Genomic DNA, 18,673 nt, shown 5'->3' with positions numbered 1-18,673 from the left:
GGTGGTGCACCCTCCTGTGGGCGCTCAAAGTCCACTTCTCTGTGTGTGTGTGTGTGTGTGTGTGTGTGTGTGTGTGTGTGTGTGTGTGTGTGAGAGAGAGAGAGAGGATCGGGGTTTTCCCAGAATTCTTTGGGGTGACGTTGCGGCTCAAAAATCAACAAGTTCTTTAGCCAATAATTTATACAATAATGAAATTTGCTTGAATTACAACGACACTATACTACGTTTGAAGGTGGACGTTTTTGCCGCTCATGTTTTAGGCCTCTCTCCATCCTCCTGGATCTTCTATTGTATTGTATATTTTTGGCTGGGGTTGTGTAACACCAGTGTATCCTATCTCCCTCAAACATTTCTTCCAGGGTTCTCCTATTCGTCCGTCTGCATTGAAACACTTTATCACCGGAGGTAAAACCTCACCAGTATATCAGCTATACGGAGCAAAGCGGATCTGAAACCTTATCCAAAATAACACATTCTTTCAATAAAAAAAAAGAGACATGGCTGAGCTGATGTTGCACTCCCAACCCAATTGTTTCATTGTACTGACTCTCGGGCTAATAAATCCGCCAGTTTTTTGGTGGGGGAGCAGCGGAACAGAGGAGGAAGAAGAAGAAGAAACAAGAAGAAGAGGAACTTGAGTTTTTACAGTTTCACCGAAATGTGGCATGAAGTCACGCTCTGAGAAACGATCGCAATTAATCAGCGCTACCGAATACAATCCACTCAACTAATCACAATTAACTTAATGGATGAGCCGCTGGAAGAGAGGGGGATAACTACCGCCGTGCAATAAGCAGAGCCGCGCAGGATGAGACAAAGGCAGACGGAGAAAAAATTACAGAAAATAAAAGAGAGCAAAGTAAGGAGAGACGAAAAGGAAATTAGATATTGCACGGCCGCGTTGTTATGATGTCAAGTTTGAGAATTGCAGGCTGATTATGTGGAATTGCGAGTTAAAGGGCACATCCAAATCAATTTGGTGCGGCGGTGAGCGAGCACCCCCGGCGCAATTATGGGGTTTTTTGTTTTATTGGTTGGTGGAATGGCTGTGACTTCACCGTGAGCATCCGACCCGCCGGACGTATTCCTCGGCGTGTGACCCCCATCGTTCGTTCGGGTCGGTTTCCCTTCTAAAGATGCACAGGATGACAGCAGTGAGAGGGGCCGGAGGGGCCTTTAAATGTACTACCCGGTGAGAGGGTCAGCAACCTCACCCCCGCAGATGACAAGAACATTGAGGACGATTAGGGCCTCTTCCCCAAATAGTGCATCATTTTGATGCTCGTCAATGGCATGTCAGCACTTTTACGCTGTACGCTTTTTATGTTAAAAACCTGAATAATGAATAGAAAAATTGATCATTTACATAACCGCCACAGTAATTGGAGGGACGCGGTGATGGTGCACATGCTTCTTTCTCGAGTTCAGTTCCAACTTTAGCCTACGATGCTGTCTCTTTTTATTTCTTGTTTGATTTTGTGTTTCGCAGTGGAGGACGTAGACGCTTTGCATTAGGAGAACAAGAGAGCTCTGTGATGCTAAATGGCAGCGTTAAGGCCGTGGAGTTGAAAGAGTAAAGTTCCACAAGTTTCCCTTCTGCAGCTGAGGTGTGAAATGTTAAGAAACGGACCACAAAATGTGGTGTGAAAAGGCCCACAGTGGTACACAGCAGGAACTGTGCACTGCTGACTACAGCGTTGTTCTCGCTCCCACAGGAACCGTTTGACTTGTGCAAGTCTTGCCCTCTCTCTCTATCTCTCTCGCTCTCTCTCTCTCTCTCTCGGGGCACATTAACTCTTCAGAGGTCACGAGACAGTGAAGAGCCTTGGCCCAGAGGTGTGTGGATGATGGAGGTCCTTAAGGTCCAAAGGATTTGCCTCGGTGCTTTCTCTTCGGGAGGTTCAAGTTGCCCTCGTCTTCGAGCCCAAGGAACATCTCTCATGACAATTCTTCTGACATTGCTCACTGCCAAAATAGCAGCCTTTTAAAATTCATTGTTTTCTTTCATGCACTCACAGAAAAACCTGCTGTTGTTGTCCACACCACAGCCAGGCCCGAAATTATAGCCACAGGAGCTTGTGGGCAGCAGCAGTGCCCTGCGGGTCCTACGGGCAGCGAGAGGGCAGCTAAGACTCACGTGGGAGAAAACAGCATCGGGGTTTGATCCGTCTTTTCTGTGTAATCAGACGCAGTGGAAAGTTTAGCGTCTGCTGCTGTTCCCTTTTTTAATAGAACGTGTTGTCCAACGCAGGTTGGGAGTCATCATGACTCGGTTTCCTGCTATAAATCTAATTCTGTAGTCTGTTATGCATCAAAGCCTGCTGGGAGTGAACAAAACGAAACAACTAAGCAGCCGCTGCTGCAATATTGCGGTGATGCTGATGATACATTGCTTTTAGGAGAGCCACATCAAATGAACCCTCTTCGAAATTATATATGTATTTATAAAACTGACCCAGCGTTGACCCCTGAAAGAACATTGGAAACACGCAACAGCGAGTGTGCAGCATTAAATGAGAAACTAAATCCGAGCCATTGCATTACTACATAAATACACTCAACGTAATTAACACCTTCAATATTGTACAGGGACAGTATCGCACGTCGTAAATGTGCGTTTCAGATGTTCTCGGGGAGACAGCGGAGAATCAGGCCGCGTGGTGGAATAACAGCAGCTGGATGATGGAGCTGACCGGGTATGGGTGTAAATCACATTATGGTTGCAGGGAATGTGATCTGACATCAGCCCCGGGGAGAGGCCGGAGCAGGAAGCGCCGGCGACAATGTGTGTCGAGTAGGGAGAATTCCTTCAAGCCACGTTGTTACGCTCGGCAGCGCCGTGGAACATGCAACAGACGTCTAAAAATGGCTTTAGGTGTGTTCTCCCCCCCTTCATCCCCCGGGGGTGTGGTGAGGGGAGCGCGCCGGCCCGGAGCCAAAATGGTGGTCGGGGTGGAAAACCACAAAGTGAAAAAAAAAAATAGAGGCGGCCGGGGGGGCCGGTTCACGTCCGTTGTGGGCGGGGCTTTAGGACGCGACAAAAACTGCGATGACAGATGGAGGGAGGTCGTTTGGCGAGGCCGCGTCGCAAGGCGCTGAGCTCGGTCGAGAGAATCACAACAATGCCGAAACAATGAAGATAATCACGCAACAAAAGCTGGACCAAAATAAAAAAAAAAGGTGTGGAGAACTGGAGGGGGTGGGGAGGACAGACGGGAGGTTGTTGACGTCCGAGACGCCGTCTAAAGAGGACGTGAGAAGCGCGTTCCAATGACAGAGCGTCGCCGAACCAGGATAGAAAGAAAGGAAGCTGCTCGCAGACACCGAGCCTAGACTGGCTGAAAATACCCGCGGCAGGAGCTGGGTTATTGTGGTCGGTTTTGGTGCACTTACAACTTCAAGGTTGCGGGTTAGATTCCCACAGGCGAGTGCCTCGAAAAAACATGCATGGCATTGGCTTGACTTGTGGTGCGATTGCTGCTTTTGGGTGTTTAGATTGTTAGTTAGTGAACAAAGATTAGGTAGAGGGACTTTCCCAGCGTTAAGATGAACACAAATAGCAAAGAACCTGATGATGTAATTATGCTGGAGGCATTCACTGGGGAACAACATGCAAACAAAACGCCCCTGGAATGTTGCGGCCTTCGGTCGGGGCGCTTTTCTCGTCTTCCGACCACTGAAAGCGCTTTGACACTACATGACATCATTCACCCATTCACACACTGATGGGAGGAGCCACCATGCAAGGTGCCACATCAGTATCATCATCCATTCATCCTCCATCGGCGCAGGTACGGGAGCAGTTTAGGGTTAAGTGTCTTGCTCAAGGACACATTGGCATGGGCTAGCTTTACCAGGATACTGGGGGCGCGCCCCGTTTCATTTACTTTTTCACAATCCGTTAGATTCCCAAAACCATCTTTCAAACTTCTGGAGACGAGCGGCGACGCTACTCACGAGGGGTTCCTTGTTTTTGACCAGTCTTATGATCTTCACGGAGTCCTCGTCGTCGTCGATGTCTTCCGGCAGCGGAGGTAGTTCGGGGTCGTAACTCTTCTGGGCGATGGTGTCGTGGACCGACAGGAGACTCTGCAGGAAGGTGAGAGAGAGCGAGAGAGAGAGAGAGAGGGAGGGGGCGGGAGGAGAGAAACAAGAGCGAAGGGTCATCAGTCAAACCGTAAAAAGGCCTCAGCCTTACCTCGGCCTAATTAGCCAAATAAAGTGGAAGCAATACAAGCTATTTAAAGCTATTTAAGGGTTCAATCGCGGGTTTGTTTCTTCGATTGGGACAGAGAACATGCAGAGACTGCAGGGAGGATGGTTATGATTCAGGGTCTCCCTCCAGCGCTGGGTGATGGATTCGAACGCGCTTAGAGCCAGAGCTTACAGCTACATGCGTTGATTGTCATTAGGCCCGTACTCTGCCTCCCTGCGTCTCTCTGATTAAAAGGCAATGAAACGGGGGAGGATGCTTCACAAGGCAAGGTGGCCGACACGCGGGGAAGCCATGTTCGGCGGCAGCCTCAAAGTAATGAAGTTCTCAGCGGCCTCAGATATTTCACGCGTTCACGAGCAGACATAGAAATAAAAATGAAAAAAAAAAAAGGGAGAGAGAGCTGTCGAGCAGACGAGAATGATGCCATTGAGACCTTCATTTCTCAAAGTATTTAACGACTCCGTGTCCGCACCGAGACGCAGCTGGACGCGTGCTGCTTTTTCCGTGGTTGAGGAGAGAGGAGGAGGGGGGGGGAGTGAGAAAAACATCTTCCACCTCATGTGCCAGACAACAGTACGGGAGGGGGGGAGAGAGAGAGAGATAGAGAGAGAGAGAGAGGAGCAGTGTGTTTTATGACATGGGAGCATGCTGCAGTACAGCGCTCAAGATGTTGCTAACTGGGAGCAGATGAGAGGAGGAGACGCGACTGGAGCTCTGTGGCCAGGACCCACTGGGATACAAGCTGACCAACACACACACACACACGCACAAACACACACACACACACACACACACACACACACACACACACAGGGTTCGTCTTGGACACTTGTGAGGACTGGCTAGTAATTCCCTTAGTCCTGACCTTGAAAGACGGTTTATTACACAGGATTTTCTTTTGGCAGATTTATGTCATTTTTCCTGTCTGCATTAATAACGCCGCACTCCTGGGCCGACGGGTTAACTGTTCAGTCTGTAATAAAGGCAGAATTTACCTAATGCCTGCTTCCAACTTTCACCCAACAGGAGGATCTAACTCAAAAGTGTCCAACAGACGAAGTGATAAAACAAATTGACTGAAATTCCCAGAAGAACATATTCCATTTTGGTCTCCTTCTCCCTGAATTTCTCTCGTTGTCTCGGCCCTGCTGTCGAAACGTCTCTCAAATGCCATTAATCCTCTCCCCTCTTCTTGTTTGCTCTTCTTCAGCTTTATCTTTTATGTTTTTTTTCATTTTCCCCAACAGGTTCCCGGCATCAGTTTGTTCATTTCCCAGAACAGGTCTGAATGCCTGAATGCGTTCCTGGCTTTCATCTCCGTACATAAACACACACTCTGTGTTGTCTTGTACGTCGGGGGATGCTGTCATTATACTGTCGAAATATTCTCCTGGAGCGCAGGAAACCAAAACTGTTTGCAGATGAGCAATCTGAACGGGAGCCCAAACCTGTGCTCGATATGTAACACGCGATATATTGTGTTCTCGGCAGCGCGTCAAGGTTCGGATGGAGAGCTGCAGAGTTGCGGCGTTGCGATCAGATCATTGCAACGCGTGCTTTTCACGTGATCGCATACAATGCAAATGCACACGTTTGCGGAGGGTGATGCAAATGTTTGCGTCATTTGCAAAAATTATCGTGTAAGCGTATGAACCATGGACTGTCTATGGTACAAGCAGTTACCCTGATGCCTTATTCCATCATTTTCACAGCTGATGGAGCTACAACGTGGGCACCAATCCAACCAAACTCCATTCAGAAAACAAGCACTTTAAAAGTTGCTTGCTCGTCGTCTTGTGGACAGACCTAACCAAGCATTAATTCTGACTTATGACAAATTGGCATCATGATGTATTTATTTCAGCATCCTTTTTTATATATATATATTTTTTGCATATAAATAAAATATTTGTATTGCAGTTAACCAGTTGACGCGTGGCTTGCTAGATAACAATAGAGGGAATACTGCTCTTGTGTGCTCCTCTGGGTGATGTGTTGGTTTTCCAGCGTATCTGGGACTTCCACAACATGTCCCCTTCTCTCCGGCGCGGCAAATGAACACACCTGATCCCGCCTTCTCCTTTGATGTGATGCAGCATCTTAGTTACTTTACAACAGCTATAACTCTTCAGTTGAAGTGGCACTTCGGTCAGAGCCGAATAAAATAGCACAGGTGTCGGAAGCATTTTCTGTTTTTGTTACTTTCTGTTTTCTCTTTTTTTTTCACAAATTAGAGTATGAGAATTTTTTATTTTACGTTGGTGGAAAACCTGTCTGTGCTGTGACAGCGAACCCAGAGAAGAAAGGGTGGTGTATATCCGGGGCCGGAGGTTGGACACATGCTGCGTTGTGGCTCTCCTTGTGGTGTCCGACTGTCAGTCACAGCACCGAGTGTGGGTTGTGACAACGTGCGGGCCAGCCAGGCGTCCATCAGCCTCTGAGCGGGGGTTTGGGACCCCCATGAGGTTCTGCTGAGAAGCAGAACCAGGCAGCGTGGAACCACTTGTCCATCAATCCACGGACACAAATCGATCCGTAATATTCGGACGATCTATGGACTCAACGGTCAATCACTGAACCCACTTTAGATTCAATCTAGGTTGCAGAAGTGAAGAGAAACCTCCACATTTCCTCACGCTCCACCTTTCCTCCACTAACCCGCCAGTTGCCGTTTCCTCTGAACTCCATCCACCAGGCCTCACACTCTGACCCGTCAGCATCCTCTCATCGATGGCACTTCCTCAGGTCTGGCGTTGCACACCACACCACACCGCCGCCACGTTCTCCCTCACGGCCGTGCCTCACAACCCGCAACAGAGCCACGGCTAATTCCTTGTGAAAACTCTCTTGGAAGTAGCAATAACAGCTGCATGCTAATAGACAGCACATGGCTCGGCGGCCCTGGCTGGTGACCGTTGACACGCCGGCGCGGCTACGCAGGCACAAATGCTCCAGACACAGAGAGGTCTGTGTCTGGAGGGGCTCTCCTCCTGGGCCGACTCGAGTCGGCGGGTATCGCCAGGCTTCAGCGTCGGCGGATTAGCCGCCTAATCAAGTCTGGAGTCGTATCCACGTGTAGGCCCTCGCGGGCCCGCGGGGCGAGGGATGGAAAGAAAGATGAAGGGGGAAGCGAAGCCACCCTTGTTTTCCAGGCGTCCCGTCCTCCTCTCGGTTTCGTGTGTTTGTGTTCATTAGGCATAATAGGGATCCTAGAAAAACAGATCACAGAGCTTGACTAAATAAACCTGCCTGTGCATTCCTGGCATTGGCCTCTCATTAAAAAGTGCCCAACCTCCCCGGCCCCCGGCCCCGGCCCCGTCACCGGCCCACTCGTTTTTCAGCTGGCGGCGCTGGATCGGTGCGGGACTAACTGCTCGTCCGCGGGCGGGGAGGACTCTGCCGTGTGCCTTCAGCTTGAGGAGACGCTGCTGCGCGCCAGCTGGGAGTTGACACTCACGCCCACCCTCCCTGAGCCTTGAACCTCGGGCATGCAGCGCTGCCCACGAGTCAAATACATCCTGCAAGCGCACACGCACCCCAGCGGAAGCAGCCGGCCGGCATAATTGCCACTTTCATCACTGTCAATATTAGTCTGGCTGGGGGGGGAGGGGGCTAATAAAGTTGTTTTTTCATGTGCGGATCGTAAAAAAAAAAAAAGAAAACAAGAGAAAGTTTGAGGTGAGGAAGAGCATGGAGGAGAAAAAGAGAGGGAGAGTTTTAAAGAGGCTGATTTATATCCCCGCCCTAGGAATGGATCATTTCAGCCATAATTAAGAGTGATACAGTTACTATCGCACAGAGACGCCATTCAGAGGCAGCAGCCATCTGCTTGTGTTTTACACCCACGGCCCCGTGATTTACACCGGGGGCTGGCTGGTACGGTATCAAGTGCCCTGGAGGGCAGATGGAGGCAGAGAGAGATTTCCAACCCTTCATTCTCGAAGCACACATGCTGCCTGTGCAGGGTTGGAGGCACAATGTCAGAAAGAGCCCGTCAAGAGCCTCCGACACGTCAGCGCGTTGCAGCCGAAGCCCGCCCGCCAAAACCGAACGCTGGCGCTGATCTGCTGTTGACCGAGTCATCCAGCAGCAGCAGCAGCGTGTTGAGGCTCAAAACCTGAACCAGCACGCAAGAGAAGAGGTTGTGAAAGGTGAGCGGTAGAGAGAGAGAGAGAGAGAGAGAGAGAGAGAGAGAGAGAGAGAGAGAGAGGATGGGGGAACAAACGCAGATGTCAATCGCTCAGCGTGATGAGTTCAGGCGCCGTCGATCTAAAGCGGATCCACACACTGCGGATCCAGAAAAAGAGGATTTTTTTGTTTGTTGATGTCCCGATACTGTTTTTCTATCGTTTCACAGCAATGTGACGTTTGAAATGAATCTTTGTTGGGGCTCGGTGGTCGTCGTTCTGTGTTAAAAGGCCAGCGCACGACGGGTCGCATCCCTCGGCCGCAGTCGCTTTCCGACAGTGCCGCATCAAAAAGAGAGCAGTGGCCAAATAGTTTCCATCGGGCCGCTTGGCTGACCCCCGTCCCGTTCTGGAGCGCGTGCAGGACGGCTGAGCAGCGTGCCGAGGTGACGGGGGAACCGACAGAGGATGCAATCGGACAGCACTGCGCTAGCGAGTCACGTTTCATTGGAACTAAAATAGCCATCGCTTCTCCGTGTATTGGTCTTAGTTTGAATTGAGATCTTGTGTAATGGAGAGGATTTCCCCCCAGTGACCCCATCATTGTATTTGATTGAATGGGGTATGTCTTCATCTCGTTCTAGCAACATCTGATGTAATCTAAGAAAAGAAGTGTTTTTTTCTTCTTCTTTCTGGCCTCTCTGGTCTGTTGACACACGCTGGAGGACACGTCTACATCACTGCAGCAGAGGTAACGCTGAAGGGTGCAGGCCGAGGTCAGCTGGGGGTTGAGGTAAGGACTTTGAGGTCGACTCTGCTTCTGTTAAGTCAGAGGAGGAAAAAAAGTGCAAGCACTCCAATTGCCAACACTTTAGTGTTCATTCGATCGACCGAAACGTCAGAATCCGTCACATTCGGAGGAGATGGGACACTCGGGTGACCCCCAACATCCAAAATATATATTTTTCCTCTTACCTGTAGCGCCATTTATCAGTCTAGAGTGCTTTGGCGTTAGTTGCCTCGTTTGAAAGATATTGACCGTAGAGATGTCTGCTCAAGTGCTCAAAGCGCCCAAAGAATACATTTGACAAACCGAGCATACCACAGACGCAGTGTGCAGATTCATGCCAGAACTATTTGTTTTTCTTCTGAACTACCTGCCAACCTGTCGCGTCAGCGAGCTCAGTGGAGCCAGGTGAGCTCGCAGTTAGCCGTAAACTATAAACATCAGCATTAAGTAGATGCACACTTCCCTCTCAGAGAAGAATAATACGTATTTTTGATTTGCGAACTTTGCTTTTAATGATTTCGACTGATATGCTATTGGTCTTTATGTACCCAGCCCGCAGTCCGTCTGCCGCCTCCGCCTCTCCTCACCTCGCCGGCTCAAGTCGCCGAGCGTCTAGACCGATGACGCTTTGATGGATTGACCCTCGCCACGCCAAATACCTCCACTGTACGCGCCATCCGAATAGTAAAAAAAAAAAACGCGCCTTCGCGGCAAAGAGAGAGAGCGGAACTGTGACGGATTGGGTTTGTTCGTCCTCGAGACGGTGGCTGCGCGAGTGTGTGTTTTTCAAGTGTGTGTGTGTGTTCGCCGTCATGTGTCTATGCGGGACGGTCTGCGTGGATCGCTGCTGAAGTGTGATGAACTCGTTGTCACGCCTCAGTCCTTCTATACGCGCATGACTGTATTGTTTTCTTTCGAGAGATCAATCATGACATCGTTAGCACAGACGTTGAAAAACCCACATGTTGATCTGACCGGTGAGCCTGATCCTTTTGGGAACCCCCTCGTCTTTTCACAACCCTTGACACGGAGAGGTATTGAATATTTGAATGAACTATAAATGTGTGTGTGTGTGTGTGTGTGTTGTGTCAGGAGAGGACTTCATACTGAGCTGTTGTTTCTGGCAGAGCTCAAATAAGCATGACGACAGCGCATTAAAGAAAGGAGCCTCGTCCAGCTCTCCTTCCATCCCCGCCGTCTGGCTCAGACACCTGCAGAGGCCTGACGGACGGCCAGTCGTGCAAATTGAAAATAACAATGTGTAAAACCGCTTTCTCGGCCCGTCTGCGTGCTGGATGAAGAGACCGGCGGGGCCGACAGCCCCGAGGAGGCGAGACAAAGAGCCCGGATCGAAGCGCCGCGCTATATCGAGCGCGACAAGCCGGCGCTGCGCAAACGAGCGATAACGTGCCGTCTGTGTGATGACATCAGTGAAAAGACGAGTTCAGACAGTGTTCGCTCTGTTGGTTAGAGGCAATACTGGGGTCCTCCGCAAAAGAGGGCTTGAACTTTCTTCACATTTGCTGGATGCTGAAATGAATGAAAGGCAGTAATGAAGGAACGGGAGACAAACGCACCTTCATGTGGGGTTTGGCCAGGAGTTGGAGAAGCTCTTTGATTTCCCCGTTGGCCGATTTCCCCTCCAGCTCCTCGGACAGCTAAAGGGAAGAAGACAGAAATGTATTTAAAGTATGACAAATATTAAACACGGCGATAGGAAGTTAAAAACCTCATTATCTTTTGTTCATGACTGTCCCGTTTTCCCAAACTTTATTTTAACTACTGACTTGAGTTAAAAGCAGATTATTCAACACGTGAAGATCAACAGAGATGAATAAAATAGAAACTATAATTACCAGTCACCCCTCAACCCCCCCCCCCCCCCCCCCCCCCCCCTCAATGGGGACCAAAAAACACAGGGTTCGTCTCCTCTGAGGTCATCGAAATTAGATTTGCACATGTATAATTAAAGTCTTAATTACACACTTATTGGATCATTTATACAAAAGTCTGTATAGAAAAAAACAATAATTAATTTGCACTCTGTTAAAAATCTACTTTTTACACCTGGCGCAGTGCACAGCGTCGGATGAAGGTCGGGTTTGTGTTACGCGTGTAGCATTAGATCCCGGTGGCTGCGTAGGATCGCTTCAGACTCCTGTGATCTAAATATTTCTAATAACTCACGAGCAATGTGAAGTCTATATTTACTGAGCCAAAACGGATGCCTTGTGTTCATTATAAAAAATAATAATTTTAAAACAAAACTAATCACCTACGCTGAACGACATTTTTTAAATTGGGAATTTTGGATAATTGATTGTTATAATTTGAGGGGAGGAATGAGCTTTTGTTAGATACAAGTGTGTTTATATGTGTGTGTATATATGTGTGTATATATGTGTGTGCGCTCTAAAGCATGTGTAAAAAGTACCGTTGTACACTCAAGGGTGCTGGCCCGTCACACAGGAGAGATGCTATTGTGCTAAATTAGCTGCATCTTAATGGAAGGCGAGTGTCACAGCTCGTCATGGGGTCGAGAGGTCTCTCTTGTTGCCGTTCGTCTCCCGGTGTAATTTACAACTTGGCGGGGTCATTTTTCCTCGCGGAGACAAAGGGCGCTGTGAGAGCATCTCGGGACGGGGCTGGACTACTACACTCGTGATGAATGTCTGGGAGCTCCGAGACGAAGCGACTCTGAGCTTCCAAAAGCCCAGAGCCACGCTCCTCGAGACCCGCACTCTGATTTATGGAGGCTCCTTCTGGACGTAGTGAGGAGGAGAGGAGAAGAAGAGAGGAGAAGAAGAGAGGAGAGGAGAGGAGAGGAGGCTGCCGCACACAAAGACCTGCTTGTGCTGAATGCTGCTACAGAAAGAGAGCCAGAGGAACTCACAGGCTGGGGGTGTGGAGGGAGAGCCAACAGCTATCACACACACACACACACACACACACACACACACACACACACACACACACACACACACACACACACACACACACACTACATGAAGCATGACTGTGTGTATGTATGGTGTGTGTGTGCTAGCATGCATGTACAGACGGTTTGACTATAAATGATAGTGTGTGTGTGTGTGTGTGTGTGTGTGTGTGTGTGTGTGTGTGTGTGTGTCCTGAAACATGAAGACATTAAAGCAATCTGTGTGTCTTCATCTTTCTGTTTGGTTTGCAGTCACTTGTTCATTAGCGAGCAGCAATATTTTTGTAGAGCTGAACTGAGTCTCGAAATTAATCTGCATTGATTTTTTTTTTCCTTGAAGCAAATCGGCATACATTCATCATTGAACGTTAAATATAAGTTTTGGACTGTTGCTCGGACGTAACAAGCAATGTGTTGACGTCGGGCATTATTCCCTTTTTTAGCTGAAACAATTAATCAAAACAATAATATTGATGACATGACAATAAAACAATCCTAACTAAGTGGAATTTGAAGGAGCTCTCATGTTCATCATCATGGTAATAAATATGAATACATAACAGCAATACATTTGGTATTTTAGAACATTTTAGTTTTTATCCAAATCAGGTGGTAATAGGATAGACGATGTTCTGAATTATGCAAATAAAAAAGTATTTTTAAACAAATCAAAAAACAGTTGGAAGATAAAAATGTCAACTGCAGTCTTTTTTTTCCCAAAAAGCACGAGATTTTACATATACAATTTACTTAAAATGAAAATGTAATAAAAAAAAAAATCAACATTAAAGCAAAAGGTCTTTAACTTCGAGCAGGAAAGCGCGACATCAACACGTATCGTTGTCCTGTACGTTGAAGCGAAGCCGTGCAGCGAGAAGAGACACCTGGACCACTTCGGCCTCTGTTGTCCTCACCTAACAGATAAGCCGATGGGGGGCGGGGTTTAGAGGCGGACGATGACAGAGGTCGAGCCAAAGCTCCAGTTTGTCTGACGAGCGCCTCCCGCGGTGCGGGATTAAAGCAGCAGAGGTGAGGCGGCGGTAAAGGCAGGGGGGCCTGGAGGGTGAGAGCGAGGTTAGGGAGGACGCCATGTCACTTTACCCCAAAAACAAGAGGGGGCTCTTTTCATTATTTCCATTAGCTGTGACCCCCCCCTCCTCTCCCTCCCGAGGGGAGAGAGACGGCGCTAATGAATAGTCACGGCGGTCAAGGTTACTCTGAACCCCGGTCAACCCCGCGCTGCTTCACTTTCTCAAATATACAAAATAAGGGAGTCTCAAAGTGTGTAAGGTCAGAGGAAGTGTGAGAAAAGGGAGGAGTGGAGGCAATCGGGGTCAGGGCGTTCAGAGAGGGGGAACATCTCTTGCTCCGGTACGCCGCCATCCATCAACCCGCCGCCAGCCGGCGAAGGGAGGGGAGACAAAGACAGACGGAGGGCTGTAAATTTCCAGCCCCTCATATTGTCCTATTAAAGCACCTCGTCCCATAACTCAGCGGAGGAGGACGGACGGGACATGTTTGACAACACGCTCTGGCTCTCGGCCTTTCATGCCTCCGTGTGAGAGTCACACTTTCCGTCCGCGGACCCTCACAGAGAATGAGGGGGAAGGGAGGGAGGGGGGAGAAAAGAAGAAAGAAGACTGATGGCGGCCTCCTTTGAGACTGTTTATTTCATTAGTTGAATGTCACGGCAGGCCCTGCACTGTTTAGATAAGTTTGATCCCAGCATGTCGGGCTACGGCTCTCCGGTGACCCGGAGCGGCTCTCGGGCTCGCCCCTTTGATGCAGCGCCGCCGATATGTCAGGCTGGCCTTACGTCAAAGCGCTTCTACCGAAACATATTAAAACCACTAACCTTTTATTTTGAAATATCAGACGTTTCCATTTAATCCGATGGATAAACTGCCCCGTGGCTCCTTTCACTGAGCACCTGATCAATAACCCATCGGTGGACTACAGCAGGCGCCGAGTCGTTTTACCCAAATTCATTCTCATACGGCGTTTTGATTTGATTTCATGAATTCGTGCACACAAGATGTTTTCCTTTTATTATAGTTTTATAGGTTTCAATAAAACTTTTAAAGTGCCACGGTCTAAATATTGGATTTCACACTCAAAGGAAATCATGAAGAGATCATTTTCTCTCATGCAAATAATTGAATTTTGGAAGAGGAAAAAAAAGGTTCTCAAAGTGCCTCCAAATGTATTTTTTTGGGGGATTATTCTTGAAATACATGAAGGACTTTACGGGAACTATTTAAGGTCTAATTGCTCAAGTAATGGCCTTGTGACCATCGTTCATGACAGGCGGCTCATTTACCGCTCAGGCAGGAACACACAAGCTATCTTATGGGAGGAAAGCAAAGAGTCTCTTTATGAAAATATGAGAGACAAAATGAAACTGGAATTAAACCAAAAAGAACCAAAAGCTGCAAATGAGTCTCCAGCTTCAGTCAGCCGTCATACACGTGTGCATGCTTTTATGGATGTATAAGAAGTCTGTATCTTGGATAACTGACCCATTTTATGACGGAGGTCAGTGGCTGATGTATTGTCCCCCAAAAAAGAGAGTTAATTGAGCATTACTGCTCCGATAAAGATGTTTCAGCTGATGACAAATGTACAAATGTAGAGGCTTTTCTGCAGAATGTCAAGAGGAAAAATTACACTCAGCTGTTCAAACAAAAAAAAAAAAAAAGGTGTTGCCTTTCTTCTCCGCTTCACAAGTAATGTACATTTGTGTGACTTTTTAAAATATGAAATACCTGTTCAACAGTAGCTGTGTCATATTCTGATGGTCCTTGTTCTTTTATTTATCTTTTAGATTAATTAAGATTTCTTTTCATGTATTTTTCACTGAATTCAACCAGAAACTCCTTCAAGAGAAAAACATTTTGTGCATTATTTTAGGGAGACCTCGCCAAGGTAGCATACCTTTATAATATAAAAATAAAGTTTTAATTCGACAGTCAAGGCACCACAGATACATAATACAAATCCAGCTCCAGGGAGACTAACTCATGAAGAGGTCGTGTGATGAAGGTTATTATTCCTTAACCATGCTGGACCGAGCACAGGAGCCTCAATGAGTCCGTCTGTCTCTGTCCCATTACCAGTTGTTGGTACGGACTGCAGACCAGTTCCCTCTGATGGCACCCAGTGGTCTCCTGGAGTAACAGCAGGTATCCGGGTGAGAATGAAGATGTTGGGACGTTGGCCAGAGAAGGAAACGGAGTCTTTGAGGGGAGCGAGTCAGCCAACAGGACATGAAGTCTCAGTTCAAGCGATGGACGCTGATCTGGATCATAAAGGCTGGCACTGAGCTTACTGTTGAAGTGGCGTGCAGAGTGTTGTTTTTTTGTTTGTTTCCCTCGCCCCGACAGGGTTGATGGAGTTTGATTGGAAGGACAGAGCTGGTTCACGTGTGAGGCAGATTTTGCCTCTTTTGATTAATGTGACGCGGCGCCTCACATTCCACCACGCGGCTCCCATTTCAGCCTTAATGAGGGCTGGAGGGAAACCGGGTGTGCGGTATTTAACGTGGATGTGCGTCCATAAAAGATGCATATTTCTGTGTGTGCGATACGCCACTCGGTCCCCGGGCCCCGGTATCGATCGTGTTGCAGGCGGCGTTGGCGGCGCTCGTCACCTGCTGTGCGTGCTAGACAGTGCGGCCCGGGGGCAGACGGCGGTTGAAGTGTCGTTTTATGTTAGGCAATAAATTAAGCCTCCATTACCCGAAACCGGAGACCCCAAATGAATTTCATCTAACTGTAGATCTCTCCCGCTGCACTTTCAGCTCTCAGCCGCCACTTCAATGGCGCTCATTTGGAGCGGTGACACGGGTGAAAAACAATCCGCTTTAAAAATACACGGCGACGCTCCGTAATGGTAGTTTTTCTTCGACCAGCCGTGGAAAAGAGGGTGGGGGGAGGAGGGAGGGGAGTTGCGGTGTGCTGCGAGACGCTTTGATATGTCATCTCTGGGATTTATTCCGATACCCGATAATCCCGAGGAGACGCTTTGCGGGGCATTCACCAGGAAGCGTGAATTTGAAAGTCTGTAATTTGACCAAAGAAAACGAGAGAGAAGCTCTGGAAGAGGGAGGGGAGGTGGAGGCTGACAGTTATGGAGGGGTGGGGAGAGGGGGAGCAGGGGTCTCTTGAGCAGCGTGGGGAGGCCGGGCAAAGACGAAGGAGAGAGAAACAGAGCGACCCTTTGACCTTTGTTGAAATCTGGTGGAATTCCTGTTGTCCGGGACCGACAGCAGGAGCCGTAAGAAAAGCAGCAATAAAATCTCTATTCAGACCAGAGCTGGACCGTCCTGGTTTGGTTAAGGGTCCTTGGAGGTAGGGAGGGGGGGTTTGGGACTCGCGGCATCTGTTTTGGCGTGACTGAACCTTCCAGGATGGAGCGTCCTGGCTCATCCGCCGACACTTGTGGCCTGCCAGCTCGGGGGAAACCGCTCTGGACCACAAGGCGGCCGCTCTATTTCATCCCAGCCTCGGGACACTCTGGACCGCCTCCGCCTCGGTCTTCACCCCAACCGACTGTACAAACGTCGGCCCCTCTTTTCCCCCGTCTTTCTCCCCTCGACTCGGTAGCTAATTAGCATGATGTATGGCCGCGGGCCCTCTGGAAGGGGTGGAATAGTCGGAGGCACTTTGATTACAATAAACAGAGCTGTGGATTTCAAACAAACCCACACACCAGTAAAAAAGCTTTCCCCCCCACCCCCTCTCCGTTCCCTGTGCCAGGCTGCTCCTTGGGTTTACACAGGTGTGTGTGTGTGTGTGTGTGTGTGTGTGTGTGTGTGTGTGCGTGGCACTCGAATGCTTGTGTGCACATGTGGGTTTCGATAAGTATTGCAGACGAACAACACGGTAACAAATGCCGGGACACCGGACGTTTACTCAATAACTCAGACTCGATGTCTTTCACAGCTTGACGAAGAGCAGCAGGGCCAACGGAAGAAACTCATCACCAAGTGGTGCTGAAGGTGCAATTATTGCCTCTGTGATGACTTCCCATTACGGGACAACTAACGAAGAGGAACCGGACCGCACGCCACGCGCGATGCTCCCTCTCCCTGGATGTGCATATTGTGTGAGCTCTCTCTTCCCCACACTTGTGCTTCGATGATGCAACTCCACAAATCACCAGCGGTGTGTCGCGCGCCCTCATCGGGTTCTGCCGCCAGGAAAATGATCAGCCTCCCCTCTCGCGGGAGCGGATTCTCCATCCTCGTCGGGTGGGGCGGCGTTGTGTTATTGCAACGGTGAGCGAGTCTGGAAGACGGCCGGTGTTAGTTCATTCGGGGGCAAGAGGAGATGGAGAACATTGCCGCGGCTACGGCACGCAACCGGGAAAGATGCACTTGTGATCTGAAGTCCGATCTGCACCACATCCATCTGTTGCACTGCAGAACAAGTCAAAGTGCCTTCCTGCTTACACAGAGCCGCTCCGTTTTGGGTTTAGGCAACTCGCTGGGTTTTCAAACACAACGTTAAGACCAGAAAGACATAATGTGTGTGTGTGTGTGTGTGTGTGTGAGTAGGCAGGTGACAAATTAAAGGAAACACCACTAGATAAAGGAGTAGAGCAACATTACGAGTGTGAGCTATCCTCCATGCAGGACACGAGCACTCACAAGGGTTTGATGAGTTTGAACATGGGACAAAGTAGAGGCTCAACAATAAGTTGGCTTCATCTTTTCAGACCCAGAGGGCTGTTTTAAAACATAACATCAGCTCAAACTTCCAGAAAATCAACATTCGGAAGGGAGGGAACGGCTGAACAACCTTTGACTTGCTGGATTTCTTTTGAGGGATCCGTGAAGAACAGAGCTGCACGGCTGCTCTTCAGCGGTGCAGCAGGACTTGAGGAGGGTGAACATTAACGTATAATATTCAAGATTCAAATTCTGTGACTCAGATAAAAGAACTAAATGTTTTGAATCACATTTTTATGATACAGCTGATGTGTAACTGCACAGTATAATAATTCATGACTTGAACTAAAAGGAGGATTACAAATGTCAACCACATTTGTTTTGGCAACAAAAAGTTTGTGTTGAGTCCTGAAGTTACAACTCAACACTTAAGATGTTTTCTTCTTCTAGAATACATAGAGTCCCCGAGACCATGACTTTCTGTTGTCGTTTCTATTCGTCACCCATCAGTATGTGCAACCAGATAAATGGAAGACTTCCTTCCCCAAAAAAAACAAGAACTTACTTCATTGGCCAGAGCTGCAGTGCTGTCCAGGACGGGGACCGGCTTGCTCACCTCGTAGAGCTGCAGCTGTTCATGGATCTGAAAAGACAGATTGTGTTCATCAGTAGGAGAAAGAGGAGAGGGAGGAAGGAGAAAGAGAGGGAGAGATGTCGGGCTGTAGAGGCCACAGCGAGGCCTCTCTGGGCAAACACACGTGAGCAAAGTGTGCACACGAAACCCCATGTGCACCGCTACAAGCACATGTATGAAAACATGTCGAGCCTCCATCCCCACCATGTCCGACTCTCACACGCTCGCAGTACATCAAAAAAAAAAAAAAAACGGCGGGCGAAGCGCGGCAGAAGAACACACTCGGCTCTTTCACCT

At 48.7% G+C, this 18,673-nt stretch overlaps 1 protein-coding gene across 2 annotated transcripts in view; it reads right to left on the bottom strand.

The window, feature by feature from the left end:
- The window catches only part of mpp7a (MAGUK p55 scaffold protein 7a), a 119,046-nt gene that overhangs the window by 51,160 nt on the left and 49,213 nt on the right, over positions 1-18,673 (bottom strand). For both annotated transcript variants that reach the window (XM_068582053.1, XM_068582054.1), the window contains exons 4-6: positions 18,308-18,385; positions 10,711-10,791; positions 3,958-4,089 (exon numbers count right to left, since the gene is read on the bottom strand). In XM_068582053.1, coding sequence (XP_068438154.1) covers positions 3,958-4,089; positions 10,711-10,791; positions 18,308-18,385 — 291 coding nt within the window. The remainder of the gene's footprint in view (positions 1-3,957; positions 4,090-10,710; positions 10,792-18,307; positions 18,386-18,673) is intronic.

Source organism: Clinocottus analis, unplaced genomic scaffold (assembly GCF_023055335.1).
Source record: "Clinocottus analis isolate CAN_PGR_092001 unplaced genomic scaffold, fCliAna1.0.p SCAF_18, whole genome shotgun sequence".
Taxonomy (NCBI): Eukaryota; Metazoa; Chordata; class Actinopteri; order Perciformes; family Cottidae; genus Clinocottus; species Clinocottus analis.
The sequence above is the reverse complement of the archived record's forward strand: the minus strand, read 5'-3'. Positions and strand labels throughout refer to the sequence as shown.